General features: G+C 41.1%; 1 protein-coding gene, 1 long non-coding RNA gene and 5 other non-coding genes across 7 annotated transcripts; 5 read left to right on the forward strand and 2 right to left on the reverse strand.

Moving 5' to 3' along the window:
• The first annotated feature begins 11266 nt into the window (after positions 1-11266).
• Positions 11267-11338, forward strand: TRNAM-CAU (transfer RNA methionine (anticodon CAU)). Its single transcript has one exon. It is a non-coding gene; the product is annotated as a tRNA-Met (tRNA).
• Positions 11339-11415: 77 nt separating this feature from the next.
• Positions 11416-11487, forward strand: TRNAM-CAU (transfer RNA methionine (anticodon CAU)). The gene has a single exon. It is a non-coding gene; the product is annotated as a tRNA-Met (tRNA).
• A 64-nt stretch (positions 11488-11551) lies between these two features.
• TRNAM-CAU (transfer RNA methionine (anticodon CAU)) lies at positions 11552-11623 on the forward strand. The gene has a single exon. It is a non-coding gene; the product is annotated as a tRNA-Met (tRNA).
• Positions 11624-11687: 64 nt separating this feature from the next.
• On the forward strand, positions 11688-11759 carry TRNAM-CAU (transfer RNA methionine (anticodon CAU)). The gene has a single exon. It is a non-coding gene; the product is annotated as a tRNA-Met (tRNA).
• A 1184-nt stretch (positions 11760-12943) lies between these two features.
• LOC135637533 (uncharacterized) lies at positions 12944-14091 on the reverse strand. Its single transcript, XR_010496315.1, has 3 exons — positions 13606-14091; positions 13376-13475; positions 12944-13284 (listed from the first exon to the last, which is right to left on the reverse strand). It is a non-coding gene; the product is annotated as an uncharacterized LOC135637533 (long non-coding RNA).
• Positions 14092-15176: 1085 nt separating this feature from the next.
• Positions 15177-15248, forward strand: TRNAM-CAU (transfer RNA methionine (anticodon CAU)). The gene has a single exon. It is a non-coding gene; the product is annotated as a tRNA-Met (tRNA).
• A 622-nt stretch (positions 15249-15870) lies between these two features.
• On the reverse strand, positions 15871-20980 carry LOC103979420 (uncharacterized). The gene is made up of 13 exons (XM_009395562.3): positions 20568-20980; positions 20241-20406; positions 19024-19104; positions 18502-18584; positions 18307-18422; positions 18097-18207; positions 17852-17964; positions 17465-17765; positions 17297-17380; positions 17166-17216; positions 16985-17056; positions 16319-16387; positions 15871-16174 (listed from the first exon to the last, which is right to left on the reverse strand). Exons 1-13 carry the CDS (start codon positions 20575-20577, stop codon positions 16136-16138), a joined length of 1296 nt encoding a protein of 431 aa, XP_009393837.2. The 5' UTR covers positions 20578-20980; the 3' UTR covers positions 15871-16135.
• Positions 20981-21861: the final 881 nt, after the last annotated feature.

Here is a 21861-nt window from a genome sequence, read left to right on the forward strand (position 1 = left end):
CTGCCAGTCAAGATTTCTGGACTCTTCTCTCTCCAGTTTTATGCAAGTTATGTCATAGCAGATACTCATGATCACAGTTTCCTGTGTATCAAATCCTGTATAATGATAATAGAGATATTTTTAGATGAGATTTTTTCAACTGAGGAAGAAAATCTCATTACTCAGGTGAGAAAAATAGATATTATATGATATTAATTAAGATATATTTTTTTTACCTTTATAATTTTATTATTTATTTTATCATTTTATCATGGTATTAGAGCAGTGAGAAAAGCGAGGCTTTGCCCCTGCCTCCGGTCAGTGACCATTGCCACTACAGCCACATTCCCAAATGAGGCTCCGCGGTCATTCCTCATCTTCCTCATCGCGGTAGTCTTCACTGATCTACCATCAATCGGTAGACTTGAGGAGATCGAAGGGGACACCTGTGCCCTCAACAGTCTGCACACCGGGACTTAACGATCCGACACTCTCTTTCGCGTATACGTACAACCTCGCCACGCATAGCACCGCGTGGATCATCGCTGCGTGCACAAACTCAAGCCACCGCAGTCACCCACCTCTCACCTCTCACCTCCCATCGCTGCCCGCACCCCGTCACTGAACCTCCGCTCTAGACTTGCTCAGCTTTCACGTGCTGGACCATCGGGCAACCCTCTTTGTGGACCTGGTCGCCAAAACCCTCTCGCTGGGCACCATCGACCAACTCCTAGCTCTCTCCCTTCGGCGACTTCGCCTTCGGATTCTATGCCACCGACTGCCAAAGCCATCGTCTGGTCCACCAACCGCTGTCCTCGACAAGCAGCATTTGGAACCTTTCTATGCTGCAGTTGACCAGCGACGATCGCCTCTCCCTTAAGGAGGAGGGTGGAAACGAAGTGTGGAGTGTGGGCCCTGCCAATGCCTCCGCCACCATTGTCCTCAACTCCGGCAACATCCTGCTTCCGGTGACATCATATAACAACGTTTTGATCTTTCTACGGACACGCTCCTACCGGGTCACGTCTTGGTCCTGGAGAGGATCTTGTCTAGGTGCAAGCCTACCATCCCTTTCTGCTATTACAAGACAATCTTTGTAGTTCTCTCCCGTTGCCTCTGATCAGTGATCGGAGCAACCACTTCATCCTACTCCACCTTAGCCCCGACAAGCAGCATTTGGAACCTTTCCACGCCACTTGCTGCATTACTGCATCACTGCTACGCAACGTCCAATAGTGATCTTCGGCGATGCACTATACACTCTACTGCCTAGATTCCTAACTGCTGATCTATTGCTCAAAGATATGCAACTGTCTTGCAAAGAGCTAACCTCCTTCTTCAACAAAGACCTCATTTGCCAATAACCTACCTCAAGTGACATTGATATGCACCACCACTTCTTTTTCCCTGATCATTGTTGTCATTGCAAACTTTTACCTACTCCCACATATTGGTACACATCTTCCATATGTCCTTATAATCTACCTCTGATGCTCCAATTATTGTTCCTACAGGGAACCATAGTACTTTCTCATATACAAGCCTTATTTCCATCAATGTAGCAATCCTCATCCCCTTCAAATTATCCAAAGGTGGCAACTACGCATCCTAGCGTGCTCAATTCTCTAAACTCCTATTTGGCTATGATCTTCTAGGCTATGTCGATGGCTCCCTTCGTTGTCCACCAGCAATGCTAAATATCCTAGGAGCACCCAGTCTAGTATCAAATCCAGACCACAAATTATGGTTACGCTAGGATCGTCTCATCCTCCAAGCAATTCAAGCCTCGGTTACTGGATCGCTCACCCCACTCATATCTTCATGTGACATTGCTGCCAAAGCCTGGTGCAAGTTGCAAACCACCCTGGCGAATAGTTCACGCACTCATATGCTTAGTCTCCTATCCAATCTCATGAAAACTAAACAAGAGGGAAGTACTACTGGTGATTATCTATACAACATAAAGATTATCATCGATAACTTGGCATTGATAGGTCATTCTCTCAGTGATGAAGAAATTACTGTTCATATCCTCAACGGCCTAGGCGATGAGTACAAGGAATTGGCAGCAGTAATACGGGCACGTGACTCACCAATGTCTTTCAAAGAACTCTACGACAAACTGACTGACTTTGAGATATATCTAAAGCATGAAGACAAATTGCCAGGACCATCCATTATAGCTCAAGTTAGTCAAAAATCTACGAGGAGGGGCAATCTGTATAACAAGACAATTAACAAAGATTTGAACAAGATACCTCCTAAACCTATGAGCTCCAAACAAACCATACCTCCTTAACATCATCAATATTCCAATCACAACACCCAAGGTGGCTACTTCACTCCTCAACAATCCTGGCACCCTCACCACCAACAAAGAGTGATGTGCCAACTATATGATAAAGTCGGTCACTCTACAAAGGTCTGTCGATCTCGATCTAAACTTCCTGCTCAATCATATTATCCTTAAGCAAATCTCACAACTACTCCAAACACTAATGATCAAAATTGGATCGTGGACTTTGACGCATCCCACCACATCACCTCTGATCTGTAGAACTTGTCCATCCACAATAACTACAGTGGAAATAAAGACATCATCATTGGTGATAGTAAAGGAATTCCTATTACTCATACTGGTTCCACAATGCTTGATTCACCTATCACAAGTTTTACACTCAATGATGTTTTGTGTGCACCTCACATTAAACAAAATCTCATTTCCGTTTCTCAATTTTGCAAACAAAATAATACCTCCATTAAATTCTTTTCTAACTCTTTTCTTGTTAATGATTTGAGCACAGGGGCATCCTTGGTCCAAGGCCAGAGTAAAGACAATGTTTATAAATGGCCATTAGTTCCACAAATAAAATAACTCATTGTCTACTCCTCAGTTGCAGCTCCAATTGATGTGTGGCATTGTCGTCTCGTTCATCCCTCACTCTCTATCCAAAATAAATTACTTTCTCATTATTCTCTTTCTACTCTTAAAAATACAAGTATTATCACTTATTGTGATGCTTGTCTTAGTAATAAAAGTCATAGACTTCCTTTTGGCACTTTCTCCGTATCATGTTCTACACCATTTGAAATTATTTATACTGATGTTTGGGGCCCTGCTCCTATCACTTCCTTTGATAAGTTTAGATTTTATATCATTTTTGTAGATTATTTTACTAAGTACACATGGATATACCCTCTCCGTCATAAATCAAAAGTTTCATCAATCTTCACCAACTTTAAAAAGCTGGTCGAAAACTTCTTCCAATCTACCATTAAAATAGTCTACTCTGATGGTGGAGGTGAATATCAAGCCCTCACATCCTACCTCTCAACCTGTGGCATCCAACACCTTAAGTCACCCTCACACACTCCTCAACTAGTTGGCTCTACTGAACGCAAACATCGATATATCGTAGAAACTAGTCTCACACTTCTACATCAAGCTTCTATGCCAGCAACTTTTTAGTCTGCAGCTTTACAAACTGTCGTCTACCTTATTAATCGTATACTCACTCTAGTCCTCCAATATCAATTACCATTTGAAAAACTATTTTTCAAATCCCCTAATCTTCACAAACTCAGAATATTTGATTATTTATGTTTTCCATGGCTACATCCCTATACACCACACAAGATCACACCAAGATCTAAGCCTTACATTTTCATAGGATATTCTCTTGCACATAATGTCTTTCGATGCTACGATCCGAAAACTCAAAAAGTCTTTATTTCCCGCCATGTTATCTTTGTAGAGTCTGCCTTTCCATTTCAAAACCATGAGTCTCCTACCATGCAAGTTACTCTAACAAATATATATCAGTGGAGTATACCATCGATCCCCTCAAATGAACCTCTCACCTCACCTTCCAATCCCTTTCCTAAAGATCCACACTCTTTTGTTCTCCCGGTTCAACCGCTCCTCACTCTCTCCATTACTTCTCCTCTTCCTTCTTCACAAATCTCACTCACTACTGGTGTCATATCCTCAGAAACACAACAACCTTCTTTACCTAGTGCCACTGATGTATCTTAGCCCAACCTAACCCATGTCAATGCCTCTCCACCACTCATACCAATACCACAGCCTACAGCTCCTAGGCATCCAATGACAACACGCTTAAAAAGTGGTATCTTTAAACCACGTCAGGTTCTCGACCTACATGCTCTCATACAATCCTTTCCTGAGACCAGTGAACCTACCACAATCACTTAAGCTCAAAAATCTCCACACTAGCGTAAAGCCATATGTGAAGAATATGATGCCCTACTCCATAACTCTACATGGACTCTTGTGCCTTTTCATCCTACACAAAATATCATCGGGTGTAAATGAGTCTTTCGAATTAAGCGGAACCCAAACGGGTCTGTTGCTAGATACAAAGCTCGTTTAGTTGCCAAAGGGTTTCATCAACGACCTAGAGTTGATTTCACAAAGACTTTCAGCCCCGTAGTTAAACCTATAACAATTCGGCTTATTCTAAGTTTGGCCATCTCTAGGGGCTGGCACTTACATCAACTGGATGTTAATAATACCCTTTTTATAGGGGGCTCGAACTGAAGATGTCTTTATGTAGTAACCCCCGGCTTCATTCATCATCAGTATCTGAGACATGTCTACAAACTATGAAAAGCCATTTATGGACTTCGTCATGCTCAAAGAGCTTGGTATACTGAACTTGGATCATTTCTAATATCAACCGGTTTCATCAACTCTAAGTCTGATACCTCTTTATTCCTACGACAACAAAATGAGAATACAATATATCTTCTAGTATATGTAGATGTTATTATTGTCATAAGCAATAACCCCATGGAGATTCAGACATTTTTAAAGCAATTGGCTGATCGATTCTCCCTTAAAGATTTAGGACCCCTAAGCTACTTTTTGGGAATGGAAGCAACATTTACATCATCAGGTCTCCTCCTATCACAAAGAAAGTATATTCAAGACTTATTGTTAAAAACAAATATACATGATGCTAAAGAGGTTGCAACTCTTCTCTCTACTAGTGAATCACTCAAATTATGTGATGGCAGCCATCCTACAGACTCGACTCAATACTGTCAAGTACTTGGCTCCTTAGAGTACCTGGCTCTTACTCGTCTAGATATCTTATTTGTAGTCAATAAACTATCTCAATACATGCACTAGCTTTCTGCTATGCATTGGTCTGTGGTTAAACGAATTTTACGGTATCTTAAAGGGACCCTCAATCATGGTCTCTTTCTCCGCAAACACACTCCACTTCATCTCTATCTTTGCTGATGCTGATTGGGTGAGAAACTTTAATGATAAAACCTCATGTCAGGGTATGTCATCTTTTTTGGGTCTAATCCAATCAGTTGGAGTTCTAAGAAGTAAAAGACAGTCGCCTGGTCTACAACTAAAGCTTAATATCATGTCATCACTACCGCTACTGCTGAACTCAATTGGGTTACAAATCTCCTCAAAGAACTAAAAATCAGCTCTACCCTTACTCCTATAATCTATTGTAATAATGTTGGAGCTACCTACCTATGCGTCAATCCAGTATTCCACTCACGCATGAAACATATTGCCATCGACTTTCACTTCGTACGAGATCAAGTTGTCAAATGTCAACTTCGTGTCTCTCATGTTCATACAACTGATCAACTAGCAGACTCACTCACGAAGTCTCTAGCCCGCAAACTATATTTGTTGCATCGGTCCAAGATCGGTATCCTTGATAGGAATTCGATCTTGCGGGGGCATGATAACAAAGATATCTCCTCAACTTCATAGCAAATGAGATTTTCTCAACTGCACGAGGAAGGAAATCTCGCTGCTCAGTTGAGAAAAATCTTCTCTTTCACCATATATAAATAGACATTATATGATACTAATTAAGATGTCCATTCTTCTTTACCTTTACAATTTTACTCTTCATTCTATCATTTTATCATGTAGTGCAGAGCATAGCAAAAGATTCATTTTCCATATTTATACACTTGACCACTTTGTCAAAATGGCTGTATTTCAAAGATTGCTTCCGGGAGTTTTTTTCTTTTTAATAACATGAAGAGACTTGTGTTTAATTAGTGATACGACATATTTTGGCACCCAAGACACGTCAGGTCATAATTCGTACTAAGGCACTGCTCGGCCTCGGGAACCTCGAGACGATGCCGCCCCCAAGACACGCCAAGTCAAAATCCGTACTAAGACACTGCTCGACACGTTCACCATGTCAACCTGTGTACGACCGACCGACGTACAGTAATATAAAGACCTATAGCCAATATCTGGCCGGGGAGGAGAAAAATCAATTGATCACTCCACTGACTTGCTCGTCGGAGGGGCCTCGTTGGGTGATCCCGACGAGGGCCATTTTTTTAGGAAAACGCGACCACCTCACGAAGACGAGCTGTCAACCACCCGGGAACTGCCATCCAGTGCACGAAGGAGAGCAGCCAATCGGTTCAAATCCTGACCAATGCCAACCAGCACTCCTTCCCAAGAGCGCGGCCACCTCACGAAGACGAGCTGCCAACCACCCCGGAGAAGGAGAGACACAGCTCGGCATATATAGCGCCCGGATCAACACACTAAGGAATGCTGATCAGCACCCCGTCGTGAGGGCCTGGTCGACCTCGGCATCTAGCTCAACCGACAGAAGACTCCCGACATTGACTCTTGGACTAGGCCATGCTAACTCGTCAGCCACGGCACATTTGTTCACCAACATTTTAGCGCTAGAAGGAGGGCCATGTCATAGGAGCATCTCGCGAGAGCTCTTCCCGAGGGAGAACTACCGGTCATTCACCCTTCTATCGGGCTCGGAGATCAGCCCCTCCCCGTCCTTCGAGATGGGGGGATCCCGGCCTCGACGCCAGATCGCTACTGGCACCCGTTCAACGACTCGGACTTACCACGGGACCCTCGGCCATGTCGCCCGAGGTGTTCCTCAGCCTGACCAAGCAAGTACAAGCGATGGTAGGGATGATGCAGATGCTCGTCCTGCTCATTTCCCAGATCGTGCAGCTAGCAGCTCCCTCGATTGACCCGACCCGACAGAGGTCGAGCAGGGAGCAGGTTGGGATGGGAGAAGCCCGAGACCAAACGATGGACTCTAGAGGTCCGCCCGAGCAGAGCATACCCGCACCCTGCCGAGTCACACTACCCCACTTCGAGCCTGACACCGTATCATCCGACTCGGCGGACGACTCGCTTAGGGCCCAATTGTCCAGGGTCAACCAACGTATGGACGCACTCTAGCGTGAGTTTCGAAAATCACGGGGCGAGTCCAACGAAGGCAGCTCGGGCGGGTCCACTTTCACTTAGGAAGTATAGGACAAGTCGGTACCTCTCAACTTTAGGCTGCCGACATTGGAGACATATGACGGCAGCTCCGATCCCACGGAGCACGTCTCCACATTCCAGGCTCAGATGGCTCTCTCTGGCACCTCCGATGCATTGATGTGCCAGGCATTTCCAACCACTCTAAGGGGACTGGCATGAGCATGGTTCAGCCGGCTATGCCAATCCTTGGTCTCATCCTTCGACCAACTCATTGGGGAGTTTGAGCAGAACTTCCTCGCGTGCGCGTAACCTAGGCCTTCCATGGCCACCCTGCTCGCGCTATCCTAGCACGAAGACGAGTCGCATCTCGGCCACATCCAGCATCCGAGCCACGCACCTCGGCCATCCAACGCCCGAGTCGCATCTTGACCAAATCCAGCGTCTGAGCCATGCACCTCGACCATCAATGTCCGAGTCGCATCTCGACCAAATCCAGCATCCGAGCCACGCATCTCGACCAAATCCAGTGTCTGAGCTACGCACCTCAGCCATCCAATGCCCGAGTCACATCTCGACCAAATCCAACGTCCGAGCCATGCACCTCGGCCACCCAACGCCCAAGTCGCATCTCGGCCAAATCCAACGTCCGAGCCACGCACATCGGCCATCTAACGCCTGAGCCACGCATCTCGACCAAATCCAACGTCCGAGCCATGCATCTTGGCCATCCAACGTCCAAGTCACATCTCGGCCAAATCCAGCGTCCGAGCCATGCATCTCGGCCAATCCAATGCCCGAGCCATGCCTCAGTGCACCTCGACCAATCCAACGCCTAAGCCACGCCCCAATCGCATCTCGACAATCGTAACTCCGGGTCGTGCCAAACCCGTTATCCGACCTATGACATGTCGGTTTCACCACATCGGTGTCGACATGTCGGTTTTACCTCATTAGACCCTCGTCACCCGATCGATAGAGTCAATGCTGCCCGAAGCATCGCCCCACGACGAGTTAATCCAACTTCCTCTCATGAGCAATCAACCTCACTCCGACCAAGGAATGCCGCCTGGCCCTTTAAGGACCCTACGGCATGCCTTGGAGGGGGAGGGAGAAGTGATACAACATATTTTGGCCCCCAAAACATGCCAGGTCAGAATCCATACTAAGGCACTGCTCGGCCTCGGGAACCCCGAGACATCGTCGCCCCCAAGACACGCCAAGTCAGAATCCGTACTAAGGCACTGCTCGACACATCCACCACGCCAACCTGCGTACGATCGACCCACGTACAGTAATATAAAGACCTCTAGCCAACATCTGACCGGGGGGGGAGAAAAATCAATTGATCACTCTATTGACTTGCTCGTTGGAGGGGCCTCATCGGGTGATCTCGACGAGGGCCATTTTTATAGGAAAATGCGACCACCTTACAAAGACGAGCTATCAACCACCCAAGAACCGCCATCCAGTGCACGAAGGAGAGCAGCCAATCGGTCCGGATCCCGACCAACGCCAACCAGCACTCCTTCCCGAGGGCGCGGCCACCTCACGAAGACGAGCTACCAACCACCCTAGAGAAGGAGAGACGCAGCCCGACATACATAGCGCCCGAATCAGCACACTAAGGAACGCTGGTCAGCACCCCATCGTGAGGGCCTGATCGACCTCGACATCCAGGTCAGCCGACAGAAGATTCCCGACATTAACCCGTGGATCAGACCGTGCTGACTCGTCAGCCACGACACATTTGTTCACCAACAATTAGTATGATTGCTAATAAATATTTTTAATCCTCAGAGTTATCCTCAATCCTTAATCCTCAGATATATCTTTTGGATCAAACCCTATAGGAGAAATCGTATGAGCCCACCCGAGAGTAATTCCTCCATTGCCCTCTTATTGATCGATGATAAACGATAACTTATCAAGTGCAAATATTATTATACACTAGAGGGTGTGTGAATGTTGCTCATGAACATATAGGTTGTGTGATCTGAGGAAGGTGCTCTTTCTCAGGTCATGCACCTCTAGTTTTCCATAGATTTCACTGTCAAGAAAACAAAAAAGCAAGACAATGCAAAACAACTCGACAAATTGTCAAGCTATCATGAACATGAACTTTGTACATACAGAAACCTTGGGCTGCTCCATCCAACTGCAGATATGACTGCAGGAGATAATGCACATAATGGAAATGAATACACGCTGCTGTCAAATATCTTGCGAGTCCATGAATATCAATCCAATCAAATGCAAAATCCAATATAAGTATCTCTAGTTCTAGTCCGTATTAATAAGATTTATTTACTTTTAATCAAATCATAAAGAATCTACATTGTAATCATAAGATTCATGCTTAACATGAATAAGTTGAAGATATGGTGAACCATGACACTAAGAGCCTCAGGACTTGGTGACAATCACCTCCAGAAAAAGCAAAATGACATCAATAAAAATATGGGAAAAGAGTTTCTACTGGTTCACCAAATAAACTTCGAGTACAGCACCTACAAGAATCACAAAGAGAGATGTAATGCAAAGCGATGCTTGGTTTCTAGCTCAAACTGGTGCATAAGAACACATTAATATTCGATGCTCATCATAGGAAGATATGAATACAACTGGTGCAGAAACTTTGCCATCTAGCATTGTCATTCGAGTTCTTAGCTCTGTAGATAAATAAATAAGTTACCCCAAATCTCACAAGAATCAGAGTGGCGCAGCGGAAGCGTGGTGGGCCCATAACCCACAGGTCCCAGGATCGAAACCTGGCTCTGATATTAGAGAGAGAAATGCTTCCAATATTTTTAATTTTTATGGTCGACACTAAGAAGAGCTTCAGGGCTTAGTGACAATCACCTCTAGAAAAGCAAAATGACAATTCAATAAAACATGAAAAAAAAACGAAGGATTTTTACATGGTCCAGTTTCTACTGGTTCGCCAAATAAACATCGAGCACAGCACGTACAAGAATCATAAAAGAGATGTAATGCAAAGTGATGCTTAGTTCCTCGCTCAAACTGGTGATTAGGAACACATTAATATTTCATGCTCATCGTAAGAAGATACACACAACCGATGCCGAAACTTTTGGCATCTATCAATCTTATATAAAATTATTTATTTAAGAATAATTTATATAAATTAGTCATAAGAATCCGATGATGGACCAAAATTTGGCTTTGATATAGAGAAAAGCTTCCAATTTTTTTCATTTTATGGTTTGATCTCAATTTTTTTTTTTTTTCCTTTGCTATCCTCTCAATAGTAACAAACGCATGCAATAAATTCCGTGTGAGGGCAATGCAGTACACTTATTTGTATGGTTATTTAACATACCAATGATCTTTTATCATAATTAGAAAACTTTCAATCTAAAACATGCATAACCTTGTACCAATGCCTTGTAGGTCGAGCATCATAATATGAAACATAATTCACTTGAAAGACAATCAAAGTGACTATGAAAATTAAATAGAAACTCACCTTTTCTGTTCGTGAGAGACTTTTTACCCCATCTCTTGCAAAATCGAGAATATCATCAAGCAGTTCATTTTCCTGCATTACCAATAATAAAAAATTATTCACACAAGGAAAAATTCAAAGACAGATAATGAAATTGAACAATTAAAACAATTATCTTGTTTTCAAGATAATAAATTTTAACAAGTTTAAAATCCAAAGATCAATGATGAAAAATATATGAAGATGTTAACATAAGATTTATTATGGTTCGATGACTCTTTACCTATATCTATGAAAAAATTAAATTATTTATTATATAAAAAATAAATACAAGAAATTGTTCCGTTTTGAATTAACTCAAACAAGTCCAAAATTTTCCGCACTTAGCTCAATAGCCAACCAAACGGATGAATTTATTTGGTTGGGTTGAGGCAATATCAACTTGAATGAACCCATGGGCTTGCAAGCATTATTACTCCTAGAACCAATTTTAGAGAAGCATACAAAAGATAATATTATTATAATAAATAAGATAAACTGAAGAAATTTAAGCAAGAATCAGAGTGGCGCAGCGGAAGCGTGGTGGGCCCATAACCCACAGGTCCCAGGATCGAAACCTGGCTCTGATATTTTCTACTTTGTGGTTCATTCAACATTAAACGAAAGAATTTATTTAAAAATATTTACTCTTTAACCATCAAGATTCATCAGAGTGGCGCAGCGGAAGCGTGGTGGGCCCATAACCCACAGGTCCCAGGATCGAAACCTGGCTCTGATACTTTCTCCTGATAGTTCATTCAACATTAAATGAATAAATATATCTAGATTTATTCATTCGCTTCATCAGAGTGGCGCAGCGGAAGCGTGGTGGGCCCATAACCCACAGGTCCCAGGATCGAAACCTGGCTCTGATACTTTCTCCTGATAGTTCATTCAACATTAAATGAATAAATATATCTAGATTTATTCATTCGCTTCATCAGAGTGGCGCAGCGGAAGCGTGGTGGGCCCATAACCCACAGGTCCCAGGATCGAAACCTGGCTCTGATATAATTTTTCCAATATTTTTTTCAACATCAAATACAGATTATTTTTTAGATTCGCTCATTCTTAACGAACCACTAAATGTGGCTTTACCATTCCTTAATGTCCTTCAGTCTCACCAGAACAAAACAAGATTACATTTTAGATTCAATCATTCTTAATAAACCATTAAAAATAACTTGTATCATTCCTTAATGTCCTTCCGTCTCTCTCAAGAACCAAACACTTTTACATTCATTATCCTTTCAACAATCAACGGTTCTTTTGGTAGGCGTTGCTGTAGCTGAACTTGAACCACAAAGAGGCTTAATTTCAAAAACCACCACCATCATTTTTCCATCAAGAAAAAGGAAACATCAATTTGGACATAAACATTAAGGGCAGATCAATACGTGGCTACAACCTTGAGATCACATGATTGAGGGAGGAAGGAATCTAAACATGGTCGAGGAAGGGATCTGAAACTGGCCTGAAAAGATGAAATTTGCTTTTTGGGATGTTTAAATCAACCAAAACTGGTAAAATCCTTTTAGAACTCATTGAAACTAACTGATCAGAGATCTGTTGTAAGTGAGTCAGAACTGTTCGATTAGCTGAATCAAAGCTAGAAACCACTAGAATAAGTTGGAATCAACATGATACGATGGTAATTGGTTGAAGCCAAATAAATTAGCTTGAATATAAAAAGCCAACCAAGCATTGCAAGCTTGATAAAAAGCAATCCAACAAACAATTGGACTGAGTATAACCAAATACAATAGATTTCCTATGAAACGGAGTGTTTCCAGATCTCAACAACCAATCATATTTCAGATTGATCGATCCATAATCGGCTCGATCAATCTTTTCATGTAAAATTAGATTCTATCAATTCTAGAAGTCTAAAAGCCAAGTCTTACACAATTAGATGAGTATAGAGACTTTTTAAGTATTGACATTATCGAATGTGAATCTTGAACTTAGGATTTTAAGTACTAGCTAAACTAGCTAGCACTTTCAAGAATATGTCAGATGAGGTTTCGAAAAGAGTATATCGGATGAGGCTTCGAACCTTCAACCCTTGGTAAGTGGATTGATTTGGTACATTAATTGTTTTAAGTCTTATCTAAGCTAATTGTTTGCACCTAGTTCAAACAACTAGATCCTTTTATGCCCATACTGTCTATTTGACCTTTGCAGCCAATCTAAAATGCCTTAGAATGGAGTTGTCCACTTAATTGAGTATTTGGATCTTTGGAGCATGAGACACTTACAAATGATTGGGACTACCCTAAAGGACAAGATGACAATAAGTAGTAATTAGGGCTAATGACAACTAGAAGGTGAACCATCCATTGGATACAATTTCAAGCTCGTTACGGAGACAAATATTTCTCATTTTCCAGCTTATATAAGACATTAAAAGAATGTCAGCTGTAAATCCATAAAAAATATGGTTCCAAACTTAAGCATAAATGCAAAGCTTACTTGGTTTCAATAGATTTAGCCATCAAGACAGATTCCACAGTTTAAAAGTGATCCCCCAGAGCACCTGCAGAAGCATCTGAATCAATCAAACGAAAGGAAATAGGACTAATGATGTTGTCTATGTCACTTTGAGAAATGAGGATTCAGAAAAAAACCTATCATTTGGTCATCTTTCAGTATCCAATTGAACATTATTTAGCCATTTTTCAGTAAAAAAGGAACTGCATATCAGATGACTCAGTTACAGCAAAAGATCTACAAGAAGAAAAAAACACTCAAATTAGCAACATATTATAAGACAAATATTGAACTGTTGGATGGAGACTCCGAGCCTCCGAGGTCGAGTCCGTCTCAAACCGAGGTTCCTACCCTTGCCATGACTAACCTCCGATTGAGATAAGACTCATCCAAGCCGAGGAGCAGAAAGGGGTACGGATACGACGTATCGATGAATCCCCTTCACCGCCAAGAAATCTCTCTTCCCTATCTCTCTCTACAGGGTGAGGTTCCGATATTTGGGATACCACGCCGATCACCTTCCATGGTCGCGTTTGGAACGACGACCGTCTAGATCGAGATGTCTATAGCCGCAACATCGGTGAAGGAAAAGCTCAGAGACAGGCAGGGGAAGCGCAAACAAACGAATTCTCGAACAAACATAAAGAAAGAGGCGATGCAACAGCGTGAGAAGAATAGCGTCGCTACCGAGGCCTCCGAAAAGGAGTACGAGGGCGAGGAGACGAAGAAAGAAGAAGGGGGAAGCCGACCATCTCCTCCTCGTAGTTCTTCTCCGGGACGAGTATGTGGTGGCGAAAGGAAACTTTCGGGGATAAGAGATCGAAGTCTGTTGCCATCGTACGCCGATGGGCTTTACGTTGGTCCTCCGGGAAGCATGGTGGAGTAAACAGAGGAAATGGAGTCGCGTTTTTGGGAAGCATCGAGAAGCATCCAGAAGCGTGCTTGGGAAGCGCGAAGTCAACAGAGGAAACGGAGTCCGGTTTCAAAATTTTGACGTGCAGAATATAAATATTTTTTTTGTATTTGCATAATATACCTTTTAATTGTACATAATATACCTTTTAATTGTATTTCCATAAATATTGGGTAGCCTCGTGTAAATCCCAAAATATCGAATGATTGCTATGGGTTGATCTTCTACACAAGAAGAGTCAAGAGTTGTGCTTTCAGGATCAGAGAAAGGCTTAGGATCTTATGTTTTTGGTGGTGATTCTTGTCATTTAAGACCTCCGCATCAACAGTAGAATTTTCATGAAATCACCCTATCTTACAAAATCCGATGGATAGTGTTGATACAAGTTCTGATTGTTAGATTAGAACATTGATTCGGAGTTAATAGATGTTTTCTTCCATGCTTTATCATGTGGAGAAAATATTAAACCCATTCGATTCAGAATGTACTAAATCCTATAAAAATTATGTCGTAGATATATCCAATAAAAGACATGAGTTGTACATTCAATAATCAGCCATGTGGCAATATTAATATCGCCACTGCTATTATTTATATCGTAGAGTAAAAGTTAAAATGAGATTTCTTGGTTTTAATTTAAAGGCCTTGAGAACAAGGATTTAGTGAAGTCAGTCCCGAGCGCGGCCGCCGACGGTGCCTCGCCGTCGACCCACGCGAGGCTGTCCGTCTCCTCAGCCGAAGCACCACCACCACCACCACCACCGTCACCGTGGGACAAATCAAACTCACCCGCACCCGCGCCTGCATTCTCCGCTCCAGCCTATATACAAGATGATGCATAATTACATTAAAATTAAATTCGAACCCCATACCTGTAAGCCTCCGATCGTCTGTTTTGGCGACAACGACGTCATGCCGATGGAGGAGCACAAGCACGGAGCTCTCCTCCACTTCCTGGAGAAAGCAAAGTATAAATAGACTCAGCTAATTTATTATATAATTAGTTACGTAATCTTATTACAAGAATCAGAGTGGCGCAGCGGAAGCGTGGTGGGCCCATAACCCACAGGTCCCAGGATCGAAACCTGGCTCTGATACAGAAGGAAGGTTTTTATTAGGATTTTTTGCCATCTAATTTTGTCTGGTTATCTCGCCCAAAGAGAACCTTCTCCAAAGAATAGCCTTGAGAAAGGACAGATTGAACCTTTCAACTCTAAAGAACAATCTCTCAAAATGGAATCTATTACCAACATATTCTCCTGTGCACCGGTTTAGGATGCAGATGACATAAGCCACTGCTTCAGGCGAATACTCTGTGGGCATATTTGAGGTCAATAGCATGCTTATCATCATGTAAAGAATGTTCTGATTCCTTTCTTTCCGCCACCAAGGGATAATATAGTGCCGTTAGTTGATGTCAATGCCGTGCTCATCTCTAAAGTGTTATGGTCCGCCTTTCTTAGAGCCATCACACGAGTTCATAGCGCTGCCGTCCGTGTGTAAAGTCGCTTAAAGCCAGAGACAGAACCTTACATCAACAACGAACAGTAACAGTCATTCAACCAACAAAAAAAATGTAGCACAACCACACGTCATCCTGCTTAACTGCTAAAAATTAGGATCTATTTCATTAGAGAACAACAAACTGTATTAACTGAAAGCACAGGTATTGCGATATTAAAATCCGAGTCATAAGAAGCAAACTTTCCACATAAGTCGTCATGAAGATGCACAAAAGCTCATTTTAAGTGGCTTGCTCGAGTCACAATTAATGATTGAGAAACATAACTCTGGTGACGAAAGACGAAATGTGACCGAGTAAAAGATCACATGGCACTAACAGAAAACAAGTTCCTTTGAATGGAGTATACGTCTGTCAACCAATACCGGTGCAGCGACTCACTACATTCTGTTTTCAAACAATGATAAAAGATAGAAATCAAATAAGTCTGCAGGAGTGAGGAGACTTCAAATTGCGACCTCGCTACTCCTCTTGAGGGAGAAACTGGCATTGTTTCCTTTCCTGCACATATTGCACGGTTAAGGATAAGCATTGATTTGCAAGAATGAAGCATAACTTTTAACAAAATTTGAGGCAAACCGATGAATCATAAGTTCTGCAAATTTCTGCAAAGAAGAAAGGCTTGAATATCACAGCAAATCGTACCCGAGCCAACTTACGATCCTTGTTCATCTTCTGGGTCCTTCCTTTTTCACCTTCTGACCTAGAGATCTTCTGCACAAGCAAAATCTGACGAGTTAATGGAACACATTCTTACACACATACTGATTAATTTGCAAATAGCATAGAGCTGTCAAAATTATATAACCTATGTCCATGAGTATTGCCATCCAAAACATGAGAAAGCGAAAAATATATATCACATACAATCAGCAGTACTCTGGATTCATCACTTTTAACATTTTCATATTGTGATGTATGTACAAAGAATGACATAAATAACAGTTCACAGCAGGTGCAAGTCAATCAAAGTGAAAATCATGTTATGTGATATGACACAGGTGATCAAAATTTCAGTGTCAAAATCCCCATTCCAATTATAGTATTATTGACTTCAGAACCAAAGTCAGAGATTTTTCGACATGCTGCTTCAGCAAGAAAATATCATGCTGGAACTTCTCATTTTTCCAACTACATAATGCAAGATTTTGAAAATTATATAGACATCCAAATAAAAAAAAAGGAAAGGCAAACTTAAGACATTTTAACAACACTGTTTATAAAAATAGAAAAAATATGCAGGTTTACATAATAGGAAACACAATTCACTGGAAAGAGAATCATAAGTGCTCACGAGAGCCAGCAACTCACCTTTTCTATTCTTGATAGATTTCTTGACTTATCTGGTGCAAAATCAAAAATATCATGAAGCAATTCATTATCCTGCATTAACAAAAAATGTTTGAATAAAAATCAAAGACAGATAAGTTACAAATAAAACGGTTATCAACTATCTTGGAGGCTATGAGTTTAAACAGGCTAGACTTGTAACCTGGGCATGCTTCAGAAAACCTTTCCCAAGAAAACGCTTCAAAAAGTTCAGCTGTCCAGCAAGTAAACAATCAGTATCAGGAATTACATCTTTGTACTAGTAAAACTCACAACACGAGGAAAAGCAAGTACTTGTATTATTTGGGTCCATGTTGAGGCCCTGAGGAAGCTATGCTTGTTCAATATCTTCAATGATATTTCTGGACATTCACCGGTCTGCAATGAAGATACTAGTTTCAAAAAAATAGATCCGTTGATATAGTGAACTAAAGACATATTGCATCAATGCAGAGAGTGTACCTGAACATAATCTAAGATTTTCTGAAATAAGTCCCGCTGATCATTGAGATTTTTTTTGTCAGTTCCTTTACCTCCAGCTTCAACAGAGAGTTCATTTGCTTTATACAATATCTTAGCCTTCATGGATTGCATATATCCAAACACTCCACGTTTTGAATCTTCATGGTCAACTCCGTCAATTTCAACATGATCATTCTGGTCCAATATCCCTAACTCAAAGAAAATTGCTATTGCTTCCCCAGCAGCAATGCGAACAGAACGGTCATTATCTTCTAGCAGAGTGGAAAGGAACATAATTGGCCTGGACAGATTGACAAAATATGTTCTAAACTCCAACTAGTAAAAGTAAGAACAACAAACTAGAGTTCAGTTTCCACTTCCACATACTCCTTCCACTTATCAGGGTTGATTCTCCAACTGCCGATGGTTGTGAAAAGAAATGACCATGCAGATACCGCCGCTGCCAGTACGGCGGGCGGAAGTTTTTTGACTGGCGCAACCTGAACATAGAAGAAAGAAATATTGTGAATCTTTATACACAGCATACCAGATTCGTAGAATAATACTATGAATTTAGTAAAAGAATGCGTTCAACTCAAATAATTTTCTTAATCAACAACAAGCTCACATACATTAGGACCTGATTTTGGATATATCACTTGCCACATGGTTTTCAGTGACAATTCAGTTTCAGACAAATCGTTTGCACCTATAAAAGTTACAACAGCTAGGCAATCCAATACCTACAATAGAAGATGATAGATTCAGAAAACAGGAAGTATGTTAATTAGAAAAGAACCGGAGAGACAGCTACAATTTAAAAACTTCAAACTAGATCATACAGATGATTTCTTGAGTGCATCAGACCCAGTTATAAGTGCCTGAGACAACTGTGATACTGATTCCTCCATCAACTCATGGGCATTATTTCCGGCACCAATGGTAATGGCAAGCAATCCTTCAAACAAAAACACAAGTTACATAACCAGAAGCTAGACAAATGTCAAATGCATAGTTTGTGAAGGACTAAATAGTACCAATGGCACGAGAAGCTAAACAAGCCTCCTTTGTAGAACCCCTCTTGATTGAATTAATATACTGACTTAATAATGTAATATATCTGCAACAACCGTAAGAAAGCCATAAAGATGTATTAGACAACTCAGAGGTATCAACATGCACTTCAGATAACCAATTTAAAATATTGAGTAGATGAAGTCGACATTATTATAGATCAAAGCATCACAAGTGCATTATAAGTTCAGTCCATAAAGTTCGCACCAGCTATAGAATTTGTTATGCAGATTCGAGTAATAATGGACCCAATGGCATAAAAAGATTCATGTAGCCGATCCAAAATAGTTGGGACTTTAAGGCTTTGTTGTTGTCATTATTATTGTTGCTGTATTTGAGTGATAACGGAGATAGATGAGACATGGACTTAAACTTGTAAATATCAGGTAACTAGGAACCTGATAAAGCAAGTATCCGGCCAAATAATTGTCAGCTATACTATAGTTAAATTAGCATCACAATAAAGCCTCAGAAAAAGAACTCACTTGTTTTCAACAAATATATGAAGAACATGCCCTTCAAAAGCATCGACAAGCCCAGACAAAGCCTTCTCTCTTGTTGATCCCCTTTGTCACGAAACAGGGAAGCCATATCAGTTTAACTCTACTTAGAAAATCTCAGCATTAAAGTAAAACTGCCTATCAGCATAATGAAAGTGCTACCGAGTAGAAACATAAAATACTACACAACAACTAAAATACATCTTTGAATATGTGAATAAAATAAATTCAAAAATGCAACTTCATTCTAGAAGCATATAAATGTTCCAGGTCCAAGCAAGAAAAAGAATTTGTAGAGGTTCCTCTCTTCAGAAACTTCACACAGCAAAAACCAAGGTAAAGTAGTTTCAACCTAATTCAAGGAATCAGACACTTCCACTTTTTCCCTAAGAATTTTGAGAGATCAATAGACTATCAGTAGAACATGTCCAGATTTTTATAAGCAGCAGAAGGTTCTTTGTAAATTTCTACATAGTCAGCAATATTGAATACAATAAATATACCAAACACGACTAGCCACTTTCCACACAATTATTCTTGATATGACATAAAGCTATTTTTTGGTTTGTGCAAACAAAGCAGCACAAAAGAGTAAATGCCAATGTTCTTAAACCATTAAAATGCATTTCATTACCATGCATTTCATTACCATCATTGTTCAGGACTCACCTTATTTTTGGATCAAAATTAATCATTCACCATAACTTCTCTAATATCTAAATCAGATCAAATAGAATATTTCATTTTTCATTTGCATACCAGTAACCATTTTTTAAAAAGACAGTCACCTATAAATATTCTCTCAGAGATATATTCTAAGAGTTTGCTTGAAACCATAACCAAGTATTAATTATATGTTTTGTCAATGAACTCCAAATGCATAGGCCACCATATCAAGAATGGATGGCGGGTGGTATAGGAAACATTAGCCTAAACTGAACCGTGAACTATCAAGAAAACTTTCTCTCCTTTGATGTGCTGATAGCAAACGTAGTAACTATACAAATTACAAAAGTAATCTATATTAAAAGAACGTAGTAAAGGTTACCGTCATCAATATAAATTTGCACCAAGGAAATGATATTCCAACGGCGGTAAGAAATAAAAGGTAAAAGAAGAAAGAAGGATAACTGAAAAAAGGAAGGAAATCAAGGAAGTTGTTGACCATGGAAGACTTAATGAAAGAGAGGATATATAGGTACCGCTTTTCGTAGAGAGCATCAATATACTTCTCCAGCTCGAACTCCTGAGAGTTCACGTATTCGGTCTCATTACCTAGCGTTAGCTCCGACAAGCCGGTCGAAACGGAACTCACGCTGTCGGCATCACTGCTGTCAAACTGATCACCACCTGCCTTGCGCCGGTGATCTGCAAGATCAAGATCTCCATCAAAACCAAATTTGTAAATCCTCGTATAACCTATACTCGATTCAAACAATTCCTATTCGAACAAACTTCCCGATCTAAATCAGAGATTCAATCTTTTCGCATATCAACATACAACACCGAGAATGGACAGAAACGCTTACTCTTCCCCATGGCGAAAGCTCTAAAACGTCAGAATCGGGGCCTGTTAGCGACGGTTCCGAATCGAAGCGACGAGAACACCAAAACAACAGCGGGATTCGAGGGCTATAGACGTCTGGGAGGAGAGAATCGCGAGGAAGCAGCTGGAAACGATGGGATCAACTCGATCGCATAAGGGAAGAGCCATGTGACGATTGGAGCTGCCCGGAGAGGGGAGCGGAGGCGAGGGGAGGGGAGGGGAGGGTAGATTGGTAGGTGAGGGATCCTGTGGGGGAGGGGAAGGAACCGACGAAGAAGAAGGGGGCAAGAAAACGTGAGGCAGACAGAGTACGGGATCGATTTCGCTTGACAAGCGGTGCGCGGTGGAGTAACGAAGAAAGAAAGCCCTAATTTTTATGGTGCCCAAATTGGGGTCTTGAGGAAACTTGCGATTCAATCCACCGCGTAAGCGTCAAGAAGTCGCCCGAAGATATTGGACCTCGAAAACAAACTAAAAACGACGAGGGGTGTAAATGCATATGTTTGCATATAGTAAATACGTCAAACGTTATGAATAATCACATTAATTTAAATATAGAAAACCGAGGGTGGAAAGTGTAAAAGAACCTGACACGCGTTAGCTCAACCGTCCAGAAGATTCCTTCTCGAGGTGGAATATTCTAAGAATAAATAGTCGCCCATTGCATGAAAAAAGCCACAGAAAAAAAAGGGATAAAAATTATTTTTGAGTTTTTATTTCATGGCGTGCGGGGATTAAACAATAATGTGAATCATGCTATCGATAAACCATTGTAAATTATGATAAGGAGATTCATTGACTTATAATAGTGGTAATAAATTGAGTCGTATTTATCTCAAATTCTTTTAACTCCTTTCGAAAACATGAGGGAATAGATTATCGTTATTCTCGTTTATAATTTGTTTTACCAAGATCGATCACAAGGATAATGAAAATAATAAAGGGTCAGGAGCTCCATGTGCCCTCCTCCCTTCGTCAAGATGATGACAAGGATAAAAATGATAGTAAAGCAATAGTGATAAGAGCAATAAGTCGTAAGTGATCAATAATAAGACGAAAATAATAAGGAAACAACGTCCAAAGGTCTAAGGATAAAGATAAAGGACAAAGGCAAGGATAAAACCATCGAAAAGAAAAAAAGGGAAAACTCTAAAAAAATATTTTATTTTTTCAAAAAATTACCCATATATATATATATATATATGGGTAATTTTTAAAATATTTTTTTAGAGTTTTCCCTTTGAGATGGGGGTTTTTCAAAAAATTACCCATATATA

This window comes from Musa acuminata, chromosome BXJ1-3 (genome assembly GCF_036884655.1).
Source record: "Musa acuminata AAA Group cultivar baxijiao chromosome BXJ1-3, Cavendish_Baxijiao_AAA, whole genome shotgun sequence".
NCBI classification, from domain to species: Eukaryota; Viridiplantae; Streptophyta; class Magnoliopsida; order Zingiberales; family Musaceae; genus Musa; species Musa acuminata.